This window comes from Asparagus officinalis, chromosome 3 (assembly GCF_001876935.1).
Source record: "Asparagus officinalis chromosome 3, Aspof.V1, whole genome shotgun sequence".
Classification (NCBI taxonomy): Eukaryota; Viridiplantae; Streptophyta; class Magnoliopsida; order Asparagales; family Asparagaceae; genus Asparagus; species Asparagus officinalis.
Window position 1 is genome coordinate 28031774 of NC_033796.1, and position 12157 is coordinate 28043930.

Genomic DNA, 12157 nt, shown 5'->3' on the forward strand with positions numbered 1-12157 from the left:
TCTTTTTAAAACATTGTGTGAAATGATGTGCACTTTTGTAATACACTTTTACGTCTAGATTAAATAATTAACATTTTTTCATATTAATGCAGATATTCTACTTGGTTGGATTTTCTTTTTTTTTAAAACATTTCTAAATTTGTCGGTGATTCAGGTGAGTGAAGCAACTTTCTTCCTTTTCTCTTTAGCATATGAGATATAGTGTACCAAATTTCTCAAAAAAAAAAAAACCTTAAATACTATTGAACATCATATAAATACTTATTCTCTCAAATTATATTCACTGCTATAGTTATGTTAAATAAAATCAATGAATTAACGCATTAAATTTTCTTTTCCTTGTAGAAATTTACATTCTACTTATTGGATTGCATAATCACTGTGCATTTGCATAAGAGTATCTTCTTCCAAATGACTTCAAACCAAGGTTTGAATTCAACAAAAATATATATTATTATTGCTTTATGTGTATTTATGTTTATTAATAGTGTATTTCAATATTTTTAACAGAAGAACAAATTCTAATACATGAGAGTAGAAACACCAAATATAATCAGTTGAATGTTGATCAGAAGACAACTTACATTCAGAAGGTCATTGATAATAGTAGAAAGAGGAAAAGGAATGATATTGCTGGCAGTAGTACTAATAGCAAGGGAAAACGTAAGATTGATTTGTTTTGTGGAGCGCAATAGCGAGAATATGACCATGGAGGTTTGCATAGATTAATTCGTACTTTTTCTTGATGAATGATGTCTCAGGAATTTGTTTTCAGGGCTATTTGGCATCCGGCAAGCAGATATGTTCAAGGAATTAATGATCTTGTCACACCATTTCTCATGGTATTTTTATCGAAGCATCTTGAAGGCGGCATGGATAACTGGTCGATGTTCTCTCTTTCTCCAGAAAATATATCTAACATAGAAGCCGACTGCTATTGGTGTCTTTCAAAATTGCTTGATGGTATGCAAGATCAATACAAATTTGCTCAGCCAGGAATTCAACGACTTGTCTTCAAATTGAAGAAACTGGTTCGGCGAATATATGGTAATTTTTTCCACTTAACTGATAGATTTATTAGGTACTTGATGTTAATTCTTAAGAACTCTTTGCTCCACTTTTATAATTTATCTTATCATGTTTAGTATATTTCCTGTTATAGTATATTTCCTGTTATAGTGGTTGATATTTAAATTTTATCATGTTTAGTATATTTTCTGTTATAGTATATTTCCTGTTATAGTGGTTGATATTTAAATTTTATCTTCACAAGAACCTGTTTCAAGACATATGGAGGACCAAGGCCTCGAGTTTCTTCAGTTTGCTTTTCGTTGGTTCAATTGTCTCTTGATACGTGAGGTTGGTTTTTTTAGTAAATTTCATTATTAAAATCCTGTAATTACAGTGACAGTAACTAAGTTTTACTTCGTTATCTCTGCAGATCCCATTTCATCTTGTTACGCGTTTGTGGGATACATACCTTGCTGAAGGGGATGCATTACCAGAGTTTCTCGTGTACATATCTGCCAGTTTTCTGTTGACAGTGAGTTAGCCAGACCCTGTTCTTGTTTTCTCTGAGAATGACAAATAACTATGTTTAACAAATTGTGTATTACGCTTATATATGCCAAAAAAAATAAAATTCATTCTTTCAATATGTATTTTACATGCTCTAACCGCATAACAATCAAAGAGGAAAATTATACAGAAACGACAATATGTATTTTTAGCAGTCTACTTATTGAAGTACTGATGCTTATTGATGCAGGATTATTCAAGCACCATTTTCTATATTATCTTGCAAGAGAGAGCTGTGTTGAAGTATGTAAATTGATAAATAGGTTTGTCTCTGGGGGTGATGCTAATGATGATTGTGGGTTTGTTTATGATTTGTTAGATGGCTTGAGCTTGAATATGAAGACGATTGGCTTCAAGGATGTCATTTCCCGGCAACATTTACAATGTGAATACTCTAAGCAAATTGCATTTTAACATTTTGATGGGATCCAGTACCACTCAAAAATACTTGAGGCTTCTATGGAGCTTGTAGATTAAAATATATAGGACTTACACATGGACAGTTTCCGATTGATATCCAGTGCAAATATTTGTTTGATAATTTAGATAATATTTGGACAAACTATGAGTACATCTAACCATTAAATATTATTTTTTCAATAAAATTGATCACTGTGTACCAAATTAGTAAAATTGGAATTTGATTGTCATAAATGTATTCATTTATTTTGTTGTTACTATTTTTAATGCATTCCGGAACATGATTTACCAGTAAAAAACTTAATATTGAAAGTGCAAATGTTTAAAAGTAATTTACCTAAACATTTATTACTTTAGTTAATTAGCAAAAAAAAATCCAAACATATATTAGTTATTTGTTATATTGGACCTTTGTCTTATGATATTTATATAGGACATTGAATCATTTGGAGCAGGTTAAGGACTTCACCCCATGTAAGAGCAGCATCTACACGTTGAAGGGAAGATTCACAAGAGCCTTAATATTCATGCTAAGGACATGTTCTACTTAGGTATTTCATTGGACCTGAAGCCTCCAGCAGCTGATGTTGCTGCTATCAAGGTACTTCATTCAAATTTTTCTGTATGGAGGAAAAAAATTAACTTCTGTTTTCTTTCCCCTCTTTTACCTAATGTTATGTTTGATCTCATTGATTTGCTTTGCAGGAAAGGTTATTTTAAGCTAACATGATGCGAACTGTATCTTGGTAAAATGCTTATCATGATCTGAGAGAAAATTAAGTTGTCTATCTTGTATGTTGCAAAGAACAAAAAGTTCAATTGATAAAAGTGATTATTGGTTCTTTCGCTGTTTCAGGGAATGTTGAGTTTAATATTGTTGACAAGCAGGTCAGCTATGTTTTTTTTTTGTTTGCTTGCATTCCTTCTAACTTCTTCAGATTCTATATGAGGTTTGTTAACCTTTTCATATTTATATGAAGGATACACATTTTTATCTTTGCAGATTAAGCTGTCAGGATCGCACTCGGTCTTTGGAAGGGCTATTGTTGTGCATGCTGATCCTGATGATCTTGGAAGGGGAAAATTAACACTATTGATTAATTCGCATTAATCATTAATTTATTGCTATATATTGAGTAAGTTATGTACGAAGCTGGTAAGGGATGACATTTAGAAGTGGTCATGCTTATAACAAGGGCTGGTTGCGAATAAACCTCCTGTAATGTCACCTAACTGCAGATAGATCCCCTTTAGCTCTATTGGTGTTGATAGACTCCCTGTGCTATTGGCCAAAGTACGGTAAGACTCCTGAGCGTACACCCCCCCCCTTCCAACTTCTTTTAAAAATCAATTAACCCTAATAATAATGATGGTGAAATTGTCCAATTATCTCCCTTTTTACGGAAGTGTGAGGCCCTTATTTAATTAAAATTCAGGCATTAATATCCAAGGGATTATTCCCCACCCTATCTAGATCATTTGTGCTAGATGCACTCACAATAGAAAACATGGGGAAGTTGGCACATGTTCTCAATTGTAGTAAAGATGGTCGTGAATTAAAGGATTGCGAATTTTGAAATAGTTATTCTCCTGTTAGCTGTTGTAGTCTAACAAAGATGATTTTATATGTTTACAGGTAGACATGAGCTGAGAAAAGAAACAGGAAATGCAGGATAAAGAATTGCATGTGGTGAGATTTTCTAATATACGTATTGAGTTTGTAACCTTCTTGTTAAATTTTCTCGTGTCTCTTCTCCCTTGAATTTACTTTGAACTTAATGATGTATAATTAAGCATTTACCTATATGTAAATGTTCCTCACTTGTGTTCCGTACGTTTTTTCGTCATTTCCAGGCATCATAGGGCTCCAGGGTTGAAGGGTGTTGATTCTGGATTTTACCACAGCATCCTGTGTATTAATCTGCGTAGCGTATGTTTCTGCGTAGCGTATGCTTGGGCATTGGCACAAGTAGCACAAGTCGTTGGTCTGCAAGAATATCCAAGGATCTGACATGTCTAATCATCACTTTTCAATAAATAATTGTAATTTAATTGTTCAAATGTTGAATGTTTCGATTATGTCTATATGTTTTATCCATTACTTAAATTCCATAATTTTATAAAAAAAATTATAAAAAAAATTATAAATTTAAAAAAAAAACATAAAAACTTTACCACGTGCATTGCACGTGCAATCCAACTAGTAATTAATGATCTTGTCACACCATTTCTCATGGTATTTTTATCGAAGCATCTTGAAGGCGGCATGGATAACTGGTCGATGTTGTCTCTTTCTCCAGAAAATATATCTAACATAGAAGCCGACTGCTATTGGTGTCTTTCAAAATTGCTTGATGGTATGCAAGATCAATACAAATTTGCTCAGCCAGGAATTCAACGACTTGTCTTCAAATTGAAGAAACTGGTTCGGCGAATATATGGTAATTTTTTCCACTTAACTGATAGATTTATTAGGTACTTGATGTTATTTCTTAAGAACTCTTTGCTCCACTTTGATAATTTATCTTATCATGTTTAGTATATTTCCTGTTATAGTATATTTCCTGTTATAGTGGTTGATATTTAAATTTTATCTTCACAAGAACCTGTTTCAAGACATATGGAGGACCAAGGCCTCGAGTTTCTTCAGTTTGCTTTTCGTTGGTTCAATTGTCTCTTGATACGTGAGGTTGGTTTTTTTAGTAAATTTCATTATTAAAATCCTGTAATTACAGTGACAGTAACTAAGTTTTACTTCGTTATCTCTGCAGATCCCATTTCATCTTGTTACGCGTTTGTGGGATACATACCTTGCTGAAGGGGATGCATTACCAGAGTTTCTCGTGTACATATCTGCCAGTTTTCTGTTGACAGTGAGTTAGCCAGACCCTGTTCTTGTTTTCTCTGAGAATGACAAATAACTATGTTTAACAAATTGTGTATTACGCTTATATATGCCAAAAAAAATAAAATTCATTCTTTCAATATGTATTTTACATGCTCTAACCGCATAACAATCAAAGAGGAAAATTATACAGAAACGACAATATGTATTTTTAGCAGTCTACTTATTGAAGTACTGATGCTTATTGATGCAGGATTATTCAAGCACCATTTTCTGTACTATCTTGCAAGAGAGAGCTGTGTTGAAGTTTGTAAATTGATAAATAGGTTTGTCTCTGGGGGTGATGCTAATGATGATTGTGGGTTTGTTTATGATTTGTTAGATGGCTTGAGCTTGAATATGAAGACGATTGGCTTCAAGGATGTCATTTCCCGGCAACATTTACAATGTGAATACTCTAAGCAAATTGCATTTTAACATTTTGATGGGATCCAGTACCACTCAAAAATACTTGAGGCTTCTATGGAGCTTGTAGATTAAAATATATAGGACTTACACATGGACAGTTTCCGATTGATATCCAGTGCAAATATTTGTTTGATAATTTAGATAATATTTGGACAAACTATGAGTACATCTAACCATTAAATATTATTTTTTCAATAAAATTGATCACTGTGTACCAAATTAGTAAAATTGGAATTTGATTGTCATAAATGTATTCATTTATTTTGTTGTTACTATTTTTAATGCATTCCGGAACATGATTTACCAGTAAAAAACTTAATATTGAAAGTGCAAATGTTTAAAAGTAATTTACCTAAACATTTATTACTTTAGTTAATTAGCAAAAAAAAATCCAAACATATATTAGTTATTTGTTATATTGGACCTTTGTCTTATGATATTTATATAGGACATTGAATCATTTGGAGCAGGTTAAGGACTTCACCCCATGTAAGAGCAGCATCTACACGTTGAAGGGAAGATTCACAAGAGCCTTAATATTCATGCTAAGGACATGTTCTACTTAGGTATTTCATTGGACCTGAAGCCTCCAGCAGCTGATGTTGCTGCTATCAAGGTACTTCATTCAAATTTTTCTGTATGGAGGAAAAAAATTAACTTCTGTTTTCTTTCCCCTCTTTTACCTAATGTTATGTTTGATCTCATTGATTTGCTTTGCAGGAAAGGTTATTTTAAGCTAACATGATGCGAACTGGATCTTGGTAAAATGCTTATCATGATCTGAGAGAAAATTAAGTTGTCTATCTTGTATGTTGCAAAGAACAAAAAGTTCAATTGATAAAAGTGATTATTGGTTCTTTCGCTGTTTCAGGGAATGTTGAGTTTAATATTGTTGACAAGCAGGTCAGCTATGTTTTTTTTTTGTTTGCTTGCATTCCTTCTAACTTCTTCAGATTCTATATGAGGTTTGTTAACCTTTTCATATTTATATGAAGGATACACATTTTTATCTTTGCAGATTAAGCTGTCAGGATCGCACTCGGTCTTTGGAAGGGCTATTGTTGTGCATGCTGATCCTGATGATCTTGGAAGGGGAAAATTAACACTATTGATTAATTCGCATTAATCATTAATTTATTGCTATATATTGAGTAAGTTATGTACGAAGCTGGTAAGGGTTGACATTTATTGCTGGTCATGCTTATAACAAGGGCTGGTTGCGAATAAACCTCCTGTAATGTCACCTAACTGCAGATAGATCCCCTTTAGCTCTATTGGTGTTGATAGACTCCCTGTGCTATTGGCCAAAGTACGGTAAGACTCCTGAGCGTACACCCCCCCCCTTCCAACTTCTTTTAAAAATCAATTAACCCTAATAATAATGATGGTGAAATTGTCCAATTATCTCCCTTTTTACGGAAGTGTGAGGCCCTTATTTAATTAAAATTCAGGCATTAATATCCAAGGGATTATTCCCCACCCTATCTAGATCATTTGTGCTAGATGCACTCACAATATAAAACATGGGGAAGTTGACACATGTTCTCAATTGTATTAAAGATGGTCGCGAATTAAAGGATTGCGAATTTTGAAACATTAAAAAAATCTAATGGAATTGCATCAGAAATAGTTATTCTCCTGTTAGCTGTTGTAGTCTAACAAAGATGATTTTATATGTTTACAGGTAGACATGAGCTGAGAAAAGAAACAGGAAATGCAGGATAAAGAATTGCATGTGGTGAGATTTTCTAATATACGTATTGAGTTTGTAACCTTCTTGTTAAATTTTCTCGTGTCTCTTCTCCCTTGCATTTACTTTGAACTTAATGATGTATAATTAAGCATTTACCTATATGTAAATGTTCCTCACTTGTGTTCCGTACGTTTTTTCGTCATTTCCAGGCATCATAGGGCTCCAGGGTTGAAGGGTGTTGATTCTGGATTTTACCACAGCATCCTGTGTATTAATCTGCGTAGCGTATGTTTCTGCGTAGCGTATGCTTGGGCATTGGCACAAGTAGCACAAGTCGTTGGTCGGCAAGAATATCCAAGGATCTGACATGTCTAATCATCACTTTTCAATAAATAATTGTAATTTAATTGTTCAAATGTTTAATGTTTTGATTATGTCTATATGTTTTATCCATTACTTAAATTCCATAATTTTATAAAAAAAATTATAAATTAAAAAAAAATAAAAACTTTACCACGTGCATTGCACGTGCAATCCAACTAGTACTATTATAAAAGTGGATTGGCATGTTAAAACATTTCTTCCAAAAATGCCCTCCAAACCATATACATACATACATAAAACACATGCATCCATACATATAAACATATAAATATATATGCATACATTCTAATAATGTCATAACTCTCCTATTAATTGTCCATTAATATTAACTTCTAATTTTTGTAACCTCATCCATACATATAAACACATACATATATATGCATACATTCTAATAATGTCATAACTCTCCTATTAATTGTCCACTAATATTAACTTCTAATTTTTGTAACCCCTCCACTAATCCAATATTAATGTCATCATTATGATAAAGGTACAAATTGTTTCTAGCCTTTTCGTTCTTCACTTATAAAAAATTGAGGACATACATTTATTATTTTGAAAATTATTTCCACTACCGTTACACTCATTTACACCTATCAATGATGCATGATTACAAATGAAAATTTCAGTTTAGAACTTAAAGGTCATGTGATTCCTATAAATTGACCTAATTTCATCAGTCAAACATATCCTGCATCAAATAGAAAATAGAACTTGGAGAAAAATGTTGAGGAAGGGAAGAAAAGACAATCATTACAGGTTAGTAAAAAGGTAATCATAGTTTATACTATTATTATAATTTACTTATAGCTTTCAAAAATAGTGTTAGATGGTTACGTAAAAACATGTAGATAGTAAAAAGGTAACTACATGATTTTCCATTAAGATGCACTCGTGAAGGTTGAGGGAGAGAAGGAGAGATCGATGTTCATTATCCAATTTTCAATGGTTTTTGTAAGTAATATAATTTTTTTAATGAGTGACCATTAGTATCCAATTATGTTTGACATATAAACACATACATATATATGCATACATTCTAATAATGTCATAACTCTCCTATTAATTGTCCACTAATATTAACTTCTAATTTTTGTAACCCCTCCACTAATCCAATATTAATGTCATCATTAGGATAAAGGTACAAATTGTCTCTAGCCTTTTCGTTCTTCACTTATAAAAAATTGAGGACATACATTTATTATTTTGAAAATTATTTCCACTACCGTTACACTCATTTACACCTATCAATGATGCATGATTACAAATGAAAATTTCAGTTTAGAACTTAAAGGTCATGTGATTCCTATAAATTGACCTAATTTCATCAGTCAAACATATCCCGCATCAAATAGAAAATAGAACTTGGAGAAAAAATGTTGAGGAAGGGAAGAAAAGACAATCATCACAGGTTAGTAAAAAGGTAATCATAGTTTATACTATTATTATAATTTACTTATAGCTTTCAAAAATAGTGTTAGATGGTTACGTAAAAACATGTAGATAGTAAAAAGGTAACTACATGATTTTCCATTAAGATGCACTCGTGAAGGTTGAGGGAGAGAAGGAGAGATCGATGTTCATTATCCAATTTTCAATGGTTTTTGTAAGTAATATAATTTTTTTAATGAGTGACCATTAGTACCAATTTTCTTTTACTATTAATATTTCAAGTTGGGAGCTTCTTGATTACATTTGCCATAGTTCATATTTTATTTTCATCTATATTTTTATCTACAGACGAGTTTCTCGATACATTAACACTTATATAAATAGCACTTATAAAAAATTGAGGACATACATTTATTATTTTGAAAATTATTCCCACTACCGTTACACTCATTTACACCTATCAATGATGCATGATTACAAATGAAAATTTCAGTTTAGAACTTAAAGGTCATGTGATTCCTATAAATTGACCTAATTTCATCAGTCAAACATATCCCGCATCAAATAGAAAATAGAACTTGGAGAAAAATGTTGAGGAAGGGAAGAAAAGACAATCATCACAGGTTAGTAAAAAGGTAATCATAGTTTATACTATTATTATAATTTACTTATAGCTTTCAAAAATAGTGTTAGATGGTTACGTAAAAACATGTAGATAGTAAAAAGGTAACTACATGATTTTCTATTAAGATGCACTCGTGAAGGTTGAGGGAGAGAAGGAGAGATCGATGTTCATTATCCAATTTTCAATGGTTTTTGTAAGTTATATAATTTTTTTTTAAATGAGTGACCATTAGTATCCAATTACGTTAGTTTATTTGATGTTAAATAAATATCCAATTTTCTTTTACTATTAATATTTCAAGTTGGGAGCTTCTTGATTACATTTGCCATAGTTCATATTTTATTTTCATCTATATTTTTATCTACAGACGAGTTTCTCGATACATTAACACTTATATAAATAGCACTTATAAAAAATTGAGGACATACATTTATTATTTTGAAAATTATTTCCACTACCGTTACACTCATTTACACCTATCAATGATGCATGATTACAAATGAAAATTTCAGTTTAGAACTTAAAGGTCATGTGATTCCTATAAATTGACCTAATTTCATCAGTCAAACATATCCCGCATGTTATTGTTAAGGAGCAAGGAGTATTGATTGTGTTTTTAACTTCCTTTGGATAAATGGAGCGGAGTTTATCGGGCACAAAGTAAATTCACATAATAGTTCTTAATGTCAAGTAACTTGCAAGCAGTAAATAACTATTTATTGACAACAATGTGAAAATTATATATATAGGAATATCTGTATGGAATGCATATACTTTGTTGAATGTGTGCAATGTAGATATATGTCAAATGCCTTTTTGATGTATCCTAAAATCCCAATGTAGGAATGATGGGATTAAAAACACTTGACTTACAAATTCATTTACATTATTAACTCATTTTCTTAATAAGAGATTGCAAGCGTTCCACTAACTATATATTACTTGAAAATCCATTTTGTAAAATTTTAACATAGTGTGTGATATTTAATGATTGGTATGTTATAAATTAATATACTAAACAAAAGAAAACGTTGAAATATATATGATAGAACTTTATTTTTCCTTATTTTTTGGGTCATGTAAACTATATATATAGCACATTCTCCATAATAAATATTTTTTCTCATTATTTTTAAGTGAATTTTGACAACTAAATTTAGTCAAAAATTTGCACTTGATTGAGTTTGAAATTTTCAATATTTAATCCATCGTATCCTTCATGAATAATGAGTAATTAAAAAACTAACCAGTAAAATAAATATAGATGAAAAAAATGAATGAAATGATATAATGAGATATTATTGTTGTTGTTCGGGTAAATTTTGATGGTGGATGGAGTAATCTTTGCTGATTACATACATAAGTTAAGTGAATAGTATGTAGGTTACTTATTTAAACATGTGCTAATAGACATTAATTGCGATAATAAGTTTAATGTATTAGACTTCCAGTGCCTTCCAATTCACATGCAACACACATAAAAGCTTAGATTTTGATGGTGGATGTAGTAATCTTTGCTGATTATATACTTATTTAAACATGTGATTATATACTTATTTAAACATGTGCTAATAGACATTAATTGCGATAATAAGTTTAATGTATTAGACTTCCAATTCACATGCAACACACATAAAAGCTTATTTATTTTTATTTTGATATAAAAATTACTTTTATACTTATGTCCACGTGCAGCGTGATTATATATCTTTAAATGAGCATCATGATTATCCATTAAACTTGCTATCCCTAAAAATTTTCTTAGCAAACATCAAATGATTAGTGCTTTTTTGTATTTGAGTTTTCTAAAATTACTCATGATGATCATTTCAAAGGATAGTTCACACACACAAAAAAGTATCATCACAAAAATTAAACGTAAAATTAAATACACGTGCAACGCACGTGCACTATACTAGTAGAACTAAAGATCTGTTTGGCAAAAATCTGTTTGGGTAAATTGGTCCAAGTCTAGCTTAGATTTTCTAAGGCCAAATTTGGTCTCTAAACTGATTTTTTTTTAAACGTCTCCCTATTCCAAAACAAAACTAGTTTAGTTTAAAAAGGGGACGAATTTGGTTTTGACCTAATTTAAGGATAGTTGTCAAACACATCCTGAACGTTATGCGAGATTAAGTGCTACACCGTGTAAGCACAGTGGGGACCACCTCTAGAAACCATATTGTCTGGTGGGGATACTGGGGCGAACCAATTCATCATGCCGCGGACATTACATGTGTATGATGGGGTGATTGTGATGCCCCAAAGATAGTCCCGCATTTAGAAGCCATGAAAGGTTTAAATAGGTAAAGCTAAAGTCGTAAGTGTAGCGATGGCTAACCATCTATGGAGGTTGGTTAGCCAAAGAACACGCTGCACTCATTGAATCCCATGGCTTACACTGCCAACGGGCTGGTAGGCCTAAGATGTGACAATCTTGGCTCTCATGTTGCAGCGGTTCTCTTTAATTGAACGCTTAATTGTATTTTGGTGGAGTAGTTTCGGAGATGATTTTTAGGGCATATATTGGTTGATGCTGGAGGGATGTTTCGTTTGATAAACTGGTGTTAAGCTTCTCCTGCGGTTGTGAGTTCGGAAAGGGCTATAAAGCAAAATAGTAGTTTCATCCTGACTGCGCTTCCCGTTTTACTACTGAGACTTTGGCTCATCAATAAAAGGATATCACGCTCAGCATATAAAATATCTGGTGACCGACAAATCATGTATCGAGCTCTAGATGCCATCGTCATGC

At 31.9% G+C, this 12157-nt stretch overlaps 1 protein-coding gene and 2 long non-coding RNA genes across 7 annotated transcripts; all 3 read left to right on the top strand.

Annotated features, from left to right (window-relative positions):
- Positions 525-6495, top strand: LOC109833559 (TBC1 domain family member 22B-like). Of its 5 annotated transcripts, XR_002245246.1 has the most exons (8): positions 4241-4439; positions 4615-4687; positions 4770-4871; positions 5226-5291; positions 5782-5927; positions 6032-6072; positions 6183-6214; positions 6330-6495. XR_002245246.1 is itself a non-coding variant. In XM_020401278.1 (5 exons), exons 1-5 carry the CDS (start codon positions 750-752, stop codon positions 5160-5162), a joined length of 552 nt encoding a protein of 183 aa, XP_020256867.1. In that variant the 5' UTR covers positions 525-749; the 3' UTR covers positions 5163-5200. The 5 variants fall into 5 exon arrangements, 2 of the variants coding, with proteins under 2 accessions (XP_020256867.1, XP_020256868.1); XR_002245244.1 differs by lacking the exons at positions 4241-4439; positions 4615-4687; positions 4770-4871; ... (3 more) ...; positions 6183-6214; positions 6330-6495 and adding exons at positions 525-1047; positions 1274-1359; positions 1442-1543; positions 2454-2599; positions 2704-2733; XR_002245245.1 differs by lacking the exons at positions 4241-4439; positions 4615-4687; positions 4770-4871; ... (3 more) ...; positions 6183-6214; positions 6330-6495 and adding exons at positions 525-1047; positions 1274-1359; positions 1442-1543; positions 1898-1963; positions 2454-2536.
- LOC109833560 lies at positions 2791-3976 on the top strand. The gene is made up of 4 exons (XR_002245247.1): positions 2791-2886; positions 3002-3297; positions 3635-3688; positions 3853-3976. It is a non-coding gene; the product is annotated as an uncharacterized LOC109833560 (long non-coding RNA).
- LOC109833561 lies at positions 6533-7378 on the top strand. The gene is made up of 3 exons (XR_002245248.1): positions 6533-6625; positions 6996-7049; positions 7214-7378. It is a non-coding gene; the product is annotated as an uncharacterized LOC109833561 (long non-coding RNA).

Coding starts and splice junctions, on each gene's coding strand:
- LOC109833559 (XM_020401278.1), top strand. CDS start 750: ATGATGTCTCAGGAATTTGTTTTCAGGGCTATTTGGCATCCGGCAAGC. Junction 843..4,234: donor TTGTCACACCATTTCTCATG/GTATTTTTATCG, acceptor CCATTTCTCATG/GTATTTTTATCGAAGCATCT. Junction 4,688..4,769: donor ATTGTCTCTTGATACGTGAG/GTTGGTTTTTTT, acceptor TTATCTCTGCAG/ATCCCATTTCATCTTGTTAC.